Source organism: Arvicanthis niloticus, chromosome 9 (assembly GCF_011762505.2).
Source record: "Arvicanthis niloticus isolate mArvNil1 chromosome 9, mArvNil1.pat.X, whole genome shotgun sequence".
NCBI classification, from domain to species: Eukaryota; Metazoa; Chordata; class Mammalia; order Rodentia; family Muridae; genus Arvicanthis; species Arvicanthis niloticus.
The window spans coordinates 17,136,941-17,155,231 of NC_047666.1; the positions used below are offsets into that span (position 1 = coordinate 17,136,941).

An 18,291-nucleotide genomic window follows, 5' to 3' on the forward strand; every position below is an offset into this window, starting at 1 on the left:
TATACTCTTCTTTAAAGAGGGGGTTCTATTCTCGGATCCTCCTAGTCTATTCTCTAGCATTCTGAATATAGTACCACCAATCTTGGAGTTAACAGACCCTGTGAATCATTCTAATTGCTTGCAAACATGAGTCATATGACCAAGAAGTGATCAGGGTCACACGAAAAAAGGCCACATCATACAAATGCTTTGCTATCATGATTCATGAAAGCTATGCATTGATAAAATGGTAGAGACATCAGCACCTGGCTCTGATTTTCCAACCTAGAAAATATAATCCCTCAACAAAGGCTCTACATAGTAAAGGAAACTTGATCAATGAAAACTTCTAATTTTTCTCATCTGAAAGTTTCATTCATAACACTTCCAGTAGGCCAAAAAACTATAAATAACCTTAAATTTTCACAATTTCAATTTTCTATTTAGCCTTTTAGCTTGTCATTTACAAGACACCATGAGACAAAAATGACACAGCATGAACTATGGCCATTATCTTCCTTACAGTAGCTGACATGTGACATTTCCTATATTACATCCACCACTTCTCTGTAAAACGCAGATGCTCCTGAACTATGCTCACATTTCATAAAACACAAAACTATCCATGAGAGAAACTATATATGTGTCATTTACTGCTTATGAAAAAATAAACAGTAACTACTGTACATCTTTATTTCTTTAAGTGTAAAGTGAATATAATCACCATGTTTTTCAAATGTTATATGGAATGAGCCTTAGTAGAAAAAAAAAACAAATTAATATACCCTTTTTAAAGTTTGAAAGTAGTGTATGGCTATAAATGATTATTATATAGTTATTATATAGTAAGTTTTGGAACAGCTGAATACAACTGCCCCAAGAAACCTATATGGTAGCAGGTATTACAGCAAGTGATTTAAGTAATTGGACAATCATCAGTAATGGCAATGTAAGAAAACAGAATTTTCCAGAGAACATTAGTCTCCAACTCTTGGACATCATTGTCGGGTGGCCTAGTTACAATCTCACCTTTTCACTTTGCAGAATACTCAGAAAATACTGTCTTCAAAGAAAGCCATAGAGGAAACATGTTTTAAGGGGTGGGAAGTAAATGGACAAATTCTAAGAATAAATTGAAGGGAGGTCATGCTTGCCCTGTGAGCTAACAGCTCATTCATTAATCGTTCTTTCATGAATCCATCTCAGTTCTGCTGTATTTCATGCTCCAAACAGATGAAGAGTTATATATATTTGGTGCTTTTTACTCCAAAGTATTGTGGATCTTGTCTCCATAGCTACTATTCTGTCTCCTTATACACAGATACCTTCTTGCCCCTTACTGGTGTGTTCTCCACAAGGTTTTCAATACATGAAACACATTGGGAGTAGCTGTAACACTGAGATGCATGTCCGTCAGCTCAGTTGATGGATTCTTGGTTGAAGTTTCCCTTTAAACTGAAGTATGAGTTGTGACTACTGGACACTAAAATCTGATGAGTATTTCTCTTTGCTTGACTATGCACTTTTATATATTTCTCCAATTTGGCATATGCCACATGGAACAACCTATTAGATATTTCTTGCATTAATCTAAATTTTAAAAAAATATAATACTGGCCTTAGCTTTACCTTCTCATTAATATGAGAATGAAACTTAAGAGGAACTTATAAAACAAAAGACAATCTGCATCTGAGATTCAGATGCTGTCCTTTGTCCTTATGAATTGTGCACTTAGCAATGTACCACAGTTTCAAATGCCTTCAACTAAAAGAAGACATAAAAGGCATCTAAGGTGGTTCTCTTTAGAAACTCAGGATACATCCTCGTACAGGTGCCTGCCAGGGCTTGGCCTAGTTTGGAAACCTTCTAGTCCTGTTCTCCTGCAGTGAATGCACTTTATTGAAAATGCAGCAAAAACACCTGAGGGTTCCCTTCCATCTAAAACTCAAAATATTTTTGGTCCAACAAAGGACCTCTATAGATGGACAAAACATTGTCTGTATGCTCTCAAAAGAGACTGAGCTACACAAGAAACTTTCATAATTCACAGATTAAAGAGAACAGAATCCTCAAAGGGCAGGAAATGCATAACAGTATTGCCAAAAATCAGAGAAATATATATCAGAGTTTCTGCTAAAAGGAAGCTTGAAAGCTATGAAACTGGAAAAACTTACTGGGGGAAAATAACACTTTAATTTTAAGATGGCAACAACTGTTAACCATGGAACAAAGATAAACATTAAAGACTGCAGGTTGGTTTTAGCATGGGGAAGATGGTGCATCATATTACATTCAATAGTGACATGAAAATTTCCCCTATGACACAATAGTTTTCTTAGATTTCCTGTGAGTCTAGCCTTGAGAAAGTTAAATTATATATATATATATATATATATATATATATATATATATATATATTCCTAAGGTCCTCTCATTTTTTTCCCAAGAGACAAAAAAAAAATGTCAAGACAACGGCTTAGTATGTCAACAACTGTTGGTACCTCAATGAGTAGTGTCTGCTATGTGTATCACCTGCAAAAATATTCTGACTTTGTTATAATTCTTAACTATAAATTGTAATCATTCACTGATTATAAACAACATGGCTTCATGGTTCACATGGAACAAACTTATAAATTATGAAATTTGCTGGTTATAAATATCTTAAAGAGAACACCATTGGGAATCTCAACATAACCATTACTTTAATGTGCTAGACATTATTGAAAAATAATATTTTAAGGAAGGAATATAGCCTATCACCTTCCTTTTTCCTTTCATCTTGAACATATATTTATCTGTTCCCACCATATCAAGGTTTCAAAATGTACAAAATAAATAAAGTATACAATAATTCTATTGTTTCCATAGTATTTGAAAATTAAATGAATTAGCTGTATTATAGCATTGAAGGTAGAAACTTTCAAGTTTTTAAATGTCACAAACACAATGGAATTGATTCAATCTTCTTGTTTATACAAAGTAATAAATTTAAGCCACTTATCTTACTTAAATTTTATTTTCCCTATTATCATTGGAACACTTAAGTGTCTTTGAGAACAGAAAGTCTAGAAATGGAAGTTAGGAGGATCTGGTACAACTAGGGAGGAAATAAGGTGATAGGCAAATGACAACTTCCATGGGTCTTTAACAGTCTTCATTTTAGTAGCATACATCACTATGCCCCAGTACCAGGCTAACACTGAGGGATAAAAAGGAAATCTTGCCGCATTGTGTTATATTCTGGATAAAAGATCAAGGTGGCAACTTGTCACGTGGTTCTCTTCCAGAGGCAATTTTCACTGACTAGCAATGAGTGGCTGTAGACATCTAGGACCGAGTTCAGAGATGGTGGTAAACACGCCTAAATGGCAAATCACAACAAGCCTCACAGAAAAGGGTTATCTGGACTACTCAAGATTTATCAAAGTAACAAAAAAAGTAAGAGTCTTCCTAGTTAGGATTCTCAGACTGCCTTTATATCCTAGAAGGGTCTCATCTTAGCCCTTGAGGTTGTCCACTCTCCTCTTTCTATAGTCCAAATCTATCAATATCAGGAGCATTCCTGATATTGATACTGGATACTGATCCATAGTTGCTTGTCAAACTTCAGTTTCAGAATCATAGGAACAAAAATATGAGCATCTCCTACTTTATTAGCTAATGTTTTGCTTCTATGGTATTAAATGTGAAAAATCAATCCTTTCCTGTTTTGTCAGAGTTGTTGTTGTCCTTGATTTCATGCATTACCTCTCTGCTCCTCCAAACTTCCAAAGATGCACCACCTTTATGAGGCAGAGCCCTGGGATGCTTGCTCAGCTCCCAAAATGTGCAAAAGCTTGACTGGAGCAGACACAATGGAAGGTAACAAGTGGGCACCTATGCCGTCAAAAGGCTGTAGCATTTTTGGGAGAATGAGAAAAGTGGAGCTTCTCTCCTCTCCATTCTTCCTGTATTTGTGCACTTCCTGAGATTACCGCAAAGACTGACCAGTGTAGTGTAACAGCTATTATTCATGACAGAAAACTAGAGAAGATATTTAACACTTCTAATTGATTGTTGATTCAAACATATAGTTATGCAACTAATATCTTAATATAGACCATCTAGGTTATATTTCAGCAGCATAAACAGATGATTTTCCCACCAGTTAAGGTGGGAATGTTAACGTGAGACTTTTACTTACAGTGATCAAACAGCTCTACCAATAATGTTCTAGAAAAAAACATTTCTCTGAATTGTTCTTTTTCTTCTATTTCTTCTCAACATTATCACAGCTTTGGGGATAGAGAGCTCCCTAGCTTTTTTCTTCACTAACTTTTCAGGTTGGGACATGACAAATACACAAGAGCATCTCTCAGATCTTTACCGTTCCATACTCTTCCTTTAAGGTCATGATTTACTAATTCCTTACACTTACTGACCATCATTCTTATAATGGTTTTTCATGCTTAGCTAGAGTTTAAATGCTTCTTTTAGGGACAGTCATGTATCACTGCTTCAGTTTGAATGTGAATTGTCCCCCTCAGGTTCATGAATTGGTGACTTAGCTGCTAGATGATGACTTTGGGAAAATGATTAGAATCCTAAGTGCACTGATATAATTGGTGGATTGTTCCCTTGATGGATTTATAATATGGTGGTATTATTGGGTCGTGACAAGGAGTAGGAAGATAGACCTATATCAAAAGCCACCCCCACCAAGGTGGGGCTTGTTTGAGAGGCTGTCTTTTAAGGTGAGCAGTTTTTGCTACATGCTTCCAACTGCCATAATCCTCTGCCTCAATCTGGGTCCAGAAACAGAGTCGCGTGATCATGGATGAAATAACAGAAATGGTGAATTGGTCTTTCAAGGCATTTTAGTTGCAGCAATAAAACCTTAGCTAATAAAGTTACCTCTAACTTCCAGTTTCCCTTAATACTTAACTCTCCTAATGTGCAATTTTCTTGCTTTGAAGCTTCTTCCAAGAACAGAAAGATGAGTCATTTTGTTACTTTGCAGATTTTGAAACAGAGGTGTGAAAGTGAATCACCTGGTGTGCGTTAAGAAGTTGGTAGTTAATTAAATATTCTAAGATCCTACTCTATCATCTTTATTGAAGAAGCCTGCAGTTTAGCCCAAGTTCTGCATTTTCATAGCCCCCTCCTAACCCTAAGCAGAGATTTTCTTGCAGATGTTCTGGTCATTAAAAAGGATAAAGGAACACTGATTGAATAACAGCAGTAGTAAAAACATTTTCTACCCTTCTCTGACATTTGTTCCAGTCAACCATATAAAAGAATAGTATGATTTTTTTCTACTGTTTTGCTCTTTTGAGATATACTTTCTCTTCTGCCTAGAAAACATGTATTTTTGCAGCAATTCTCTCTCTCTCTCTCTCTCTCTCTCTCTCTCTCTCTCTCTCTCTCTATCTCTCTCTCTCTCTCTCTCTCAATATATATTATAATTATACATACACATAAATACATGTATATATGTATATATGCCTTCTTTTCACTGCTTTCCCCTTCTACCTCAATGTTCAAATTATCTTGTATTATATTTTTTTCAGAGAGATTATTTTAATGTAACAGTGTTACCTGTTTTAGATATCTGTCTTCCATGATAATTTCATCTGTGTATCTATACTACCTCTAAGAATAGACATCATATACATATTCAGTATGTGTTAATTTACAGATCTGATTATTTCTAGAGTAATCTAGAAGGATGGTTGCTTGGATCTGATGAAAAAGAACAATGTCAACTATTTTTGGAACAGGTAGTTCTCATATCACTACCTCCTTTAATGATATAATGTCTCTGAAAAATAATTCAAGTTTCATTTGAACTTTTCATTGAACAATTAGTTATAACGATTTCTTTTTTGCTTTGGAAAGCTGCTTTTGATCAGTAAACTTCAATGTTCTCACATAGTCACGTTTAGCCTGTGGGGGGAAATGATTTCCTGAGATAATAAACATCTAAAAGGTAATTTTGATGTCACATTAAGAAACTAAAAAGCATTTCACAGAATTGGTGTGAGGCAAATCCTTATTTAGTTACAAAGCCCTGAGAATCTGGGAAAGGGGCTAGGCTGCAGAATGGTTCTATTGATGGAAATCAAGTCTGTTAGAAAGGTCAAAATAGTATCTTGGATGAATTTAGATGGCAAGAAAATGAGACAGACTGCACACTGCAAATCATGTGAGTCTACAACACAGGGGCTTTTGAATAAGTTCTTGTTTGTCCATTTGTGTAAATCAGACCTAAATCAATAATTTTTTTCTAAGAGTATTAGAGAAGAGATTACATAATGACACAGTTATACTTAGTATTGAAATTTTATCAACTGTGGCTTCCTTAGGACAGAGAATCTGACATTATTCTTGCATCATATATAGAATGCCCCTCTTTGTCTTCCTAAATAATCCTTATTACAGATGCTCATTGGCTTGGGGACTTTCTATCACCATCTTACACTTCTAAGCCTGCCAAGGATGTCTCTGAAAAATTTTTCCCTTTATTCTCACCAAAGACCCCATTAGGCTTGGGGCTGCTCCTTTTTCCTCAACTCTCTTCCACATTTGTGGCTGAGCATGGTCACATGACATTCTGTATAACTGGTTACCTAGTTTTATCTTAGAAGACAACTGTGGGCTTATTAATTTCTCTAAGTGGGGTGTGTCATAAACTAAACATATAATTAAGTCAGAAATGATTTAGGCAAAGTACAAGGCATCCATTAAAAGTACAAGTCAGTAGTGATTTTAATTTTGATATAGAACACATCTAAATACAGCATACCTTTAAATCTATTAATGTTTGTTTTGTTTTGCTGTTTCATTTTTTATCTGTTTTTTCTCTTGAAGACTTTCTTCTCTTGCATCCTCATATACAACATTGCAAATCTACATTGCCATTCCAAAACTAGTAAGGCTTCTACTTCTCATAAAGTCATTCCATTCATTCCATAATACTTGATTCTGTTGGTTTGTTCTTCTCACACAAATAATTTACAGTCTAAATGTAGTTGTTGAGATAATAAATTCTTGAAATTTAGATTACCTTAGGAAATGAAGGTACTTTTTAAAAAAGGATTTATTTATTTATTTATTTATTTATTTATTTTACATATACACTGTAGCTATCTTCAGACACACCAGAAGAGGACAAAAGACTCCATTAGGAATGGTTGTGAGCCACCATGTGGTTGCTGGGAATAGAACTCAGGACCCTCTGGAAGAGCAGTCAGTGCAGTGCTCTTAACTGCCGAGCCATCTCACCAGCCCATGAAGATACTTTTACTCAATAAACTAAACTAGGCCCTTAAGCTTAGGAGATCACAGGGATATTTCTTAGTTACTTGAGCACTTATTGTGTTAACCTTCAAACTGTCACTTTTCAAGTGTTTAGAGTTCTCCATAATTGGACATTCTTTAAGATTCAAGTAAGAAGTTCTTTTATCTCCTATATAGCTCAAAGCTTAGTACACATCAGTTCAGGATTCATCACTACTTATCCACGTAAGTATTGTTCCTAAAATATTGCATAAATAACCTTATACTTTGGAGTGTTCAATGAGATGATTTCTTCTATGTAGCATTTAGTTGATATGTATATTTTTAACACCAAACAATTATTTTAATTCTAAAAACACAAAAGTATTAACTTCTAAGCAAGCCACTGTTCTAAAACAGCACAGCCACTATCATGATACTATTTTTCCTTACATTTCAGTTCATTCAGAACTAAGTGTGTCATAGAGAACAAGTTAATTAAGTGATGGTTACATACTAAAGAACATGAACTATATTTATATATAATATTAACCAGAAACACTACAACAGATGGAGGGTATATTTTAAAATCTATTTTTGAATAAACTTTTTAAGAATTGAATATATGTCCAATATAATAACTGTGTTTTGTCAACTATTCAGTCCTCTTCTGGGCTACCATTAGTTCAAAAAATCATAAAAATATAGAATTTTTGAGTATATATACATGAGACTACATGATTTACAGACCATTTGTCTATTTTATACATACAAATGAAGATGACCCCAAATCTTTATCATTGGCTTTGGATAACCCTCATCAGTCAATGACAGGAAAAGAATCAATATGTCACTGACAGATCTTCAATAAATACAACTTCAGTTACAATACACCATCTCCTTTAGAGTACATCGTGTGTGTGCATTTATAAACTATAATTTTTATTACATACAAAAATACATAAAGAACACTGAACACCACTATAAATGGAACATGCACATGAAAATCAACAAGTGCATGCATGACACATTCCATGAGAGACTCTCTGAGATTGCACAAGCGTACAACACAACCACTCCCAACTCACGAAGTTTAAAGATGATTGTGTTCCAAGAGTTTGGAAAATATTGCCATTTCTTACCTGGCAGCTGTGTGAGGGGTTGATAAAAGACATTAACAACTTGAGCTATGAGAACACATCCCATTTTCTAACACAGAAACATTACTCCTACCTGGGATTTAGGGGTATAATGCTTTTACTGAGAGATTTGATGGAGCTAACTAAACATGTAACACTTTAGCATCCTCGTGTACATAGTAACACTAGCTTGACTGCTGGTGCTTACCACCCAAATCTTCCTGTTGGCTACGATAGCCTGATTTTTCTTTACCAAGTCTAAAAGGTCTAAAACTATACTCAGTCCTTTAGACGTGACAACTAGAAAGGAAATTAACTCTAGAATCACCAAACCACAGGTTCCAATTCTTGGTATCAAAACAGTTTAGTGCTTACTAAAATATAAATGTCTACAAATCTGTTATAAATAGTATAGATGATACATACAAATGTTATAAATAGTAAAGGTTATTAAAAAACAGAGAAACTATTGTGAGAACTATGTATTTTTAAGATTATGGCTATGGCTCAGTGGTAGAGTGCCTGTTCAGCATGCAAGAGGCCCTGGGATCAATTCCCAGTACCCCATAAAACTTGGTATGATTGTGTACATCTATAATCACAGCACTCAGAAGGTAGAGGATCAGAAATTCAAGGTTATTCTTAGCTATATAACACCATTGAGTTCACCCTGAGATTTATGAGACCTGTTTCATAAAACAAAGTAAATAAAAGCAAGAGAGATCTCCACTCAAAGGTCCCCATTTTGTCACCACCAATGTGCATGAATAAATGTCTAATTAAGGAAAGCTTTATACTTTAAAAACCATAAATGATAGCCTCTTTGTATATTTTATAATCCATATCTAAATGTGTCCATCACATTTCAAGAGGCCTTCGTGTTCTAATGTTAAATTAAAAAGGAAGGAAGCGAAAAAAACACATCTATCCTAGTCCTTCTACATTTCTTAAAAGGTACATGGCAACACTAGCTTGACTGCTGGTGATTCCACCCAAGTCTTCCTGTTGGCTATGATGTCCCTATTTTTCTTTTAAAAGTACATTTATGAAACCCCTTTGCCCTCGCAGACAAAAGCTTCCAACTCCAACATTTTAATAAGTCCCCAGGAGAGAGCTAGGAAGGAAGCCAGAGAATGGCTCACTCCTCTTCATCTTTTCTAAACAGTAAGACATATAAGAAGCCAATCAGCATCAGAAATTCAAAAAATGGCATCTTTCCACACATCTTAACCACCAAGTGAACCCGTAAGACAGCAATGTTATGACACTTAACATCAACAATAGCATATAAAAACATGCACAAAAATGGCGAGCCCTAAACTTGCAGGAGTGGTGACTTTTTTCATTTTAAAAATTCACTTCTGTCAGGGCATAAGGTAGTTTTCATTTTCTTACATCTAATTCAGGAATGCTGAAAATTCAGTTTCTTTACTTTTTACCCTTGTGATTTTAGAAGTGTTCCATAAGTAAGTCTAAAGGTCAGTGCCAATAAAGGTAATTTTGTAGCCCTAAAATTTTACTTAAAAAAAAAAAAAAAAAACCTTGACTAGCTTTCTTCAGAGAATACACAGAGATGGTAGAATAGACTCTACACATTTCACACTTGAGGTAACTTAGACCCAAATGCAAAGAAAGACTGAAAAACAATGACAACACTATGTATCCTTCTCAAGTCTGGGTCACAGCTGAAGTTTACCTCTGCTCTGAGATTCCTAACTAGGCCATAAACAAATAGTACCTTTGCCCAAAGTTGATTAAGTAAAGAGGGTTTTAGCTTGCATATGTTCATTGCATATGTCTAGAATTCTAGCCCACTCCACCCCCACCCATCTTAGATTAATAATTACAGCAAGAGATATTAGATTATAAAGTGAAGTTACTTACCATGGAGGAGTCACTGCTTCCACTCCCGATTGGAGCTCCCTCAGCACAGGTTGGGAGGTGGGTAGAAAGTTGACTAGCCCTGCCCCCATCTATGACATCACAATCTACCTCATAAAAGGTAGTGAAAGTGCTCTGAACTCCTGTCTGATTTCCGAGAGATACAGAAAAGAGAAAGTGAGAGAGAGAGCAAGAGAAAAAAAAATCCCGTATGCTACTTGAGAGGGAATTGGGGAAGTGGAGGAGGGAACAACTGGGAATTACCTAGGAGAAAGAGGTTATGAAGGACTTAGGTACTGGAAGAGATATGTGCTGGCTTTTTGGATATTAAGCAGCCAGGTCATTCAGATTCCTCTTTAGGTATCCAGCAGATAAAAGCAACATATGCGAGAAGAATGAAGAAGCCCTCTTTCGTGCCCAGCACTGTCAGGGATAGTTAAATGGGCTCAGAAGGAATGACTCCTCTATTTAAAGCACTGAACATTGCCAAGAGAGAAAGCAAGGGTGGTTTGTAGCTCTTAAACTCTGGAACAAAATGTGGGAGTTCCAGGTGCCTTGCTTAGAGGTTCCAGTGTCTTGTTGTGTAAGCCTGGCCAAGGTCTTCACCTCTATACATAACCCAGCATGTGGAATGAAAGGGATACTTACCTCATTCATTGTGAAACATTTATTATTGTAACAGCAAGTTTTTACTATTGATTTTGGAACCCAGTGTTGGGTTGTGTAAATGGCACGATTGAAAAGATAAGCCAATAATCAATGTTCATTTCTAACTTTAGAATCAATTCTTAAAATCTCTTATTATTTTTCTTGGTGTGTGTTTGGTTTTTGTTTTCTTTTGTTTTCCATTGATATCAATTATATTGTGTATTTTCACTGGGCCTATAAAGCCCACTTTCAAAACTACAGAAAAATTAAAGGTAAAATTCTTACATTTTCCAAATTTTCTATATGTTCCTACTCAGATGTAAATCCGTGTGACTCAGAGGATAACTAGCTGACCAAATGTTCTTGAAGTAGACAATTCTGTCCCGTGGATAGGACTTTAATGTCTATGTCAGTTTTCTCTCAGTCAAGATGCAGCAAATGTAAGAGAACTGTAATTTTTTTCAAGTGATAGCTTAGAAATATAGGAATGTAAAATACAAGCTATGAAGTAGGAACTGTTTAAAAAAAAAACAAAACTTGATACTGAAGGCCAGTTCCTGTTTAAAATAGAAGCCAGAGTCGCTTCTGTTTAGTGCAGTGGATCTAAAGCTGTGAACCATGAATCTTTTAGAGGTCAGATATCAGATATCCTGCATAATCAGTATTTACATTATAATTCATAACAGTAGCAAGGTCACAGTTATGAAGTGCCAACCAAATAATTTTATGATTGGGGGTCCCTACAACTTGAAAAACTGTATTAAAGGGTTGCAGCTCTAGAAAGGTTGAGGACCGCTGGTAGTGGAATGCATGAAAAGCAAAACTCTGCACAGGAAACATGCTAGCAAACAGTGCAATTCAAAGGAATAACTTTTAGATTGTTTGTCTATGCAGACAAACTATCAAATCTTTGATTTAAAATAACTATTTCAATTTCTAATTCTTCTGTTTACCACATCTATGTGTATTACAGTAATTATAATATAAAATTATGCAATGCTGCCAGGAAGTTACTAAACTTGAATTAATGATAGAGTTAGCAACATCTTCAGCTTCAAAATTAGTGTTGAGGACATTTAAACAAATTTCTTTAAAGAATTCGAGGGGACACCAAAGGAAAAAATTATCAAGTGTTTATGTTGAAGGAAATTTTTTCACATCTGACAGTCTCCTTGGGTTAGAGAAATTCTCTACATATACTTTCCTTGCTGTATTGAAGTATTTCCATTTTATATAATTCTATGAATAAATTCAAATTCAGCATACAGTAGCATTTTAAAACTAATGACCCTATGAAGGTTTACTCTTAGATTTTACATATTGAATCATTGATTAGGTGGCTTATCTACTTTTAATAATTTGTAATGTGCCACTGGTTTTAGATAATAATCATTGCTTGATTTTTTTAATTGTAGAGAATATACTAGTCAATTATGGTTGCTATTTTCAGAGATGATTATTAAATCTTAGAAACTTGAATCATGTCATATGTTTTAAACATGCAAAGGTCATAAAGATTTATGATGCAATTGCCCATTTTCCAATAAACACCTTAAGATATTTGGCTACCCAACAAAGAAGTTACAATTCTACACCATTGTAAAAGAACAGAGTTTGGGTTAAGTAGTTTTTAAATATGGAAACAGAACATATGGAAGTTAGACCATAATTTATAAGTATTTCTTATTGGCTGCCTATTGATAATTTGAAAATGAAAAATGTCTTCAGGAACCCAATGCAAAACTAGGCTGCATCAAAAAGATGCGCAGTAATAAACTGTGCTGACATTTCAGGTGAGTTTTATGGGACTGACTGTGAAAATGCCTGTAGTGATGGAATTAGACAAAAAAAAAAAAATCGTAACTTCTTTGATGCAGGATATAATCTAAAAGTCTAGCCCTTTGACAATGTTCATACAATCTAAATTTGACTTCAGCTAAGAATTTGTTGCATGATTTCCATGATATTAAACAAAATGGATGAGGAATCTCTTCAAGATAAGACCCCAAGTGAATTTAAGATGCCAGGCCAGAGTTTCTGTCATTACAGTTACTATGTTCATCTGACCAAAGACATATAAGATGGCTTTAATCTCTTTGTGTTAATGAATCCAATTTAATTTCTAACACAGAAGACTAAAAAGAGACCACTGGAATGATAGGGATGTTTTCAAAGAATGATCTGCAGATGTCTATACAAACTAATTGAACATGGAAAATTGAACAAGGCTAGATCCACACAAATTGACCACAGTGTTATTAAAGAAATTTACCTCAGGAAGACAAGTCTCAATAAACTGTCACAGAAGCATGATGGAATCAGGTTCTATCTAAATGCATAATTGTTTGTTTTGTGATACTATATTATGTCTAGAAATTATAGCAGAAAAGAATAAATAGACATTCCTTTGAAATTGAGCCAGACTGGAACAACTCCAGGATAGTCACTCCAGTGGCAAAATAGATTTGCCAAAGAAAGTGGATGAATGGGGTTAAGACACAGGTCATACAGATTTGACAGAACACCTAACTCTAGTTCTAATCAACTTCATTATCGCAAGGCCTCTACATACATGAAGGTATTCAAAGAAAATAAAACAAGATATACTATCGATGATGAAAGATTTAAAGTCTTATTCTAGAAAATGAGATTATGATGCAAGATTTGATACATTTATTGCCTAAAAGGAAAGTGATTGTTCAAGATTAGAGTAAGATGATGTATTTTGAAGGAGTTCAGACAATCTGTAATAAGAAAGCTCCATATTGCCCATCCAGAAGCCTTTCCTATTTATAAGATACATGGACCATAGTGTGTCACATATTTCTCTTCTAAGGGCTGTGATCAAAGCTGTATTTCATACATCATTTAAATTAGGCTGGAGAAAGCACCTGACAAAATAATCTATAGGGACAATGTAGACAACAGTAAAACACACTTTTATTTTCAGATGCAGTAAACCAAGAGATCAGTGGAGACATAGAGGTAGCCATCAGAGGCAATGCCATTCTAACAGAGAATCCCAAACACCCCAAAAGCTGAGAAGCTACATAGGAAAAGAGACAGGATATATAGTCTAATAAAAACACAATAGAAAGTATCCTCCACCATAATTATTTATTTGCTAGTAGAGATGTAAGAGAATCAGTAGATTCTAAATTCAATAAACCAGAAACTATCCCATGTGGATGAGAAATAAATGCAGTTCTTTAGATTCCTGATTGTTAGTCTGTTACTGGAAGGTAGGATAACATTGACGCATGTACCATATGAAAGCCATCCCATCGCAGACATACTGATCATCAGAACCTATGAAATCTTCTCAACAAAATGAGGCATGCCAGGAGAAATTTCAACTCAATATCATGAGGAATTGCACAAACACTAATCCTGCTTAGAAAAATACTGATTTCAGAACTTTCCCAGACCTAGTACTGAAAAGAGCCCACCTATCGACATTGCTGTGTTTGGGCATCTTTAGTAGTAGAAAATATACATAAAATAAATAATGAACTCTCCAGGTCATCTTTAGTATATAGTTTAATAGTGAGTCTCTGTTTTATCTATTTAATATTTATAGCATCTTAAAAATATTTTATCTGTTTCCTTCAATATCCTTTCTTCACTTGCTGGGGAGCAAAGTGAAGTAGAAAAGAGAGGGGGGAAACTATTATAAATTAGCAAATGAAGTACAGACTAGATATAAATATAAACCGATTGTAACTGTGGCTAACAATGGTAAATCCTATAACAGGAGAGCCAGAAAGCCAGCACTGTATTTCTATGTATTTCACTGTATTTCTGAATGCTTTGACCTCTGTTATTTGGTTCATTATCAAGGAGTAAGCACACATAAAACTACTCACTCTCACATGTTCAAAATTGTTTAAATGGTTCCATTCACAATACTTATCTAAGCAGTATTTTAAACTTTTTTTGTTTACTGTACATCAAAACCCAGGGCCCTGAGTTTGCTAGGCAAATGCTATATCACTGAACTAAATTCTCAAATCCTATGTAAAACTATTCCTTTAAACATTAACAATAATAAAGAACTTGGGATACAACTTTAAAAAAAAAAAAACTATCACAAGTTAGCAGTACTCAAGATTAGAATATCTCCTATACTAATAGTTTATAAGGCATTACTACTTCCAGATGTTTGCCTAAGTTTCAAGGACTTTGCAAGATACAGCTAATTATCTTCTTTCTTTCATCTAACTCCATGAATACAGTTTCGACGTTTCTTTTACAAGGTATTATTAAGAGGCTGTTACATAATTCTCAGAATATCACCTGATATCTGTGGCATTAGTTGATAACAGATTAAGGTGTTAATTATTTGCTTTCCTTCTTTTAATTAAAGGCTCTCACAGCTCCAAAAATGTCTAATACTATAAGAAATAAATGATGCTGTTGATAATTCTGGGACCCATATATTCTGTTTAAAGCCATTAACCCTTTCTAATCTAATAGACAATAAACGTTTTTGTAATAATTGCTATTGTCAACTTGATACAAACTAGAATGATCTGGGGGATGGACCTGTAGGTGTGTCACTGGGGAATTTTCTTGATTTATTTTTGTTAATTGACATAGCAAGACCCATTTTAACTATGTATGGAACCACACGCATGGCAGTGTAACCACCATGGCATTAACTGGAGACAGTGAGCCGTATCATCTATTCTCTGCTTCCCTAGTGTACAGTCCTCAGCTCACTCAAGCTCCAATTGCCCTGATCTCCCAACATGATGATCTGTACTCTTAACCTGTGATGTATAATAAAATCTTTCATTTTAAATTGCTTTTTTTTCGAGGTATTTTAATCCCAACAAAAGAAAATAAAATCAATAACACTCCTCAAACTAAACTAAAATTAATTGATCAGTCCTGTCCAAGTTTAGATGAGGCTACTCAATGAATATGATGAGGACAGTAAATAAAGCTCAATCATAAACTTGTCCACACAAACTAGGTCATTTTACTTGGCTCGTGCCCGGGCTTTCCAATAGAGACTGTCTTTTTCTTCTTTTCAAAAGACTGCATTGACACATAGTCCTTTTGTGCATACAAAATAATTCAGGATGATCAACCCCACTAGTTTTATCTCTCACTGAATAATTTTTCTCAATAGGCAGTATAGTGGTTTAAATGAAATAGAACTGAGTCTATTGGTTAGACTGCCATCACAGATTATATAACTGGAAAACCAGTTCTTACATTGGATCAGTGTGCCATAACCCTTAGCTTAAGGCTGCTTGAATTTAGATAGACAATACCAGGCAACTAATACTGCAGATTTCTATAACACTCAACACCTAAGAAAAAATTTTTACTTTTCTATTAAAATTTTAATTCCCTATTTCTTCAAAAATATAACTTTGAACAGGTGATATGTCATGTTAGTGCCTTGTGAGAATTAAAAAAATATATTTTCCTAGAGAATTTGTGAAAAAAAAAACCTAATATATTGAATTACTGCAATGAATGTGAGTACAAAGAGGAATGAAGGAATCAGCATGTAAGTACCCATTCCAGTTTGCCATTATAACAGACCAGAGGTGAGACTTGGGGGAAAATTTATATCTTGTAGCAACTCACCTTACCAATAAAATGTGTACTAAGAACTGTTTCCATTTTGTAGCTGATAAATATCTATTTTATTTTCTTACTGTTGGACAGAACATGCTCCCCAACCCAGATTTATTATCTGGAATTAACTCACTGTCTACAGATATGGACACAGCCACTGTTAGGATTCAAGGAACGTAGGTTCTTTAAGCCTGACGACTTAATGACCCACTGGCAAGAAGATCAGAATAAATTTTTTTTTGAATTACTGTGAATTTCTAACTATATGTCCTTTTGTTCAAAAGAAATACAGAAGTGTGTTCTAACTCCATGTGAAAATAGCAATTTAGATTTTCTGCCCCCTGTTACTGTATGATTTGATCACTGTAGATATTTAAAAATTGACTATAGCTAGAATCAAAAGTTTTTTTTAAAATTCCTTAAAAGAAGATATTTAAAGAATAAGGCTACATTGTTAGATAGAATTGTTGTTCCAAATACTATTTCATCCCATTACAAAATACTGTAACTTTTCATTAATGTTCAGGAGATACAAGCTTACTCAAAATGTCATCCCTATCTCAACTAATATAAATGTATATATATATATATATATATATATATATATATATATATATATATATTCTTACATTGTACATTTTATAAATTGTTCTAGATCATATCATATATACCAGAAATTAGACTCTATCATATTAAAACAAAGGGGAAACATAAAGTATTTATGTTTTTCTTTGTATGTGTATATATAGACATATATGTATCTTTATTTACATGCTATTGTCTGGAATTACTTGTAAATTAATTAGTTATAGTATTCTAAAGAATATTATTCATAGATCACCATGACTATTCATCTTGTACCACCTGAATCTTCTAAATGTATAATTTAAAATATACACAGTAAGAATGACTGGCAACTAAGCCAGTGGGATGGTCAGTAGGTAAATATGCTTCCCACACAAGTCAGATGAACTGAGTTCAATCCCCAGAACCCACTTAAAGGTTAATAAAGAGAATACTTAAAGGTCAATGGAGAGAAATGACTCTACAAAACTGACCTCTGACCTCTAAGCATTTGCAACCTACACACAACAAGATCAAGCTAATCAACCTTCCATGGAGGAAAAGACACATCAAGGGCCCCACCCTGACTGAATAACTACAGCTATGTAGAGGCTTCTGAGGGTGGGAGAATTTGTTTAAGGGAGTTGAGGGAGTAGCCTCTGGTAGACTGACTACACTCCAGTGAATGGCTACACACTCATGCATGTACAACACAAAGTGGATTCATTCGGCTATTGAAAAAAGAAAAAAGGAAGAAAAATAAAAGGGAGAGAGGGAAATAGAGAGGGATGGAGGAAAGGAAGAAGGAAGGAAGGAAGGAAGGAAGGAAGGAAGGAAGGAAGGAAGGAAGGAAGGAAGGAAGGAAGGAAGGAAGGAAGGAAGGGAAAGACATAAGGTCTGGGGAGATGGCTCAGCAGGTAAGAGCACTTAGATTAAATCTTCAGCACCCACATTGTAGCTCACAATTGTAACTCCAGTTCTAGTGGATCAGATTCTGTCTTCTACCCTCATAGAGCACCAGGCAAGCAAGAGGTGCAGACATACATAAAGGCACTCACATGCATAAATAAAATGTAAATTTTATATATAAAATAATTTATCATTTTAAATATGTTTTTTTGTTGTTGTTGTTTTGTTTTCTTGAACACAGGGTTTCTTGGTTTAGCTCTGGCTGTCTTGGAACTCACTCTGCAGACAAGACTAGACTCAAATTCACAGAGATCC

The 18,291-nt window shown here is 34.7% G+C and overlaps 1 protein-coding gene across 4 annotated transcripts in view; it reads right to left on the reverse strand.

Annotated features, from left to right (window-relative positions):
- The window catches only part of Ctnna2 (catenin alpha 2), a 1,050,408-nt gene that overhangs the window by 11,826 nt on the left and 1,020,291 nt on the right, over positions 1-18,291 (reverse strand). For 2 of the 4 annotated variants that reach the window (XM_034511447.2, XM_034511446.2), the window contains one exon: positions 10,264-10,407. The exons of the other annotated variants lie outside the window; for them this stretch is intronic. In XM_034511447.2, the coding sequence (XP_034367338.1) occupies positions 10,264-10,407 (144 nt within the window). The remainder of the gene's footprint in view (positions 1-10,263; positions 10,408-18,291) is intronic. 4 annotated transcript variants of the gene reach the window in all.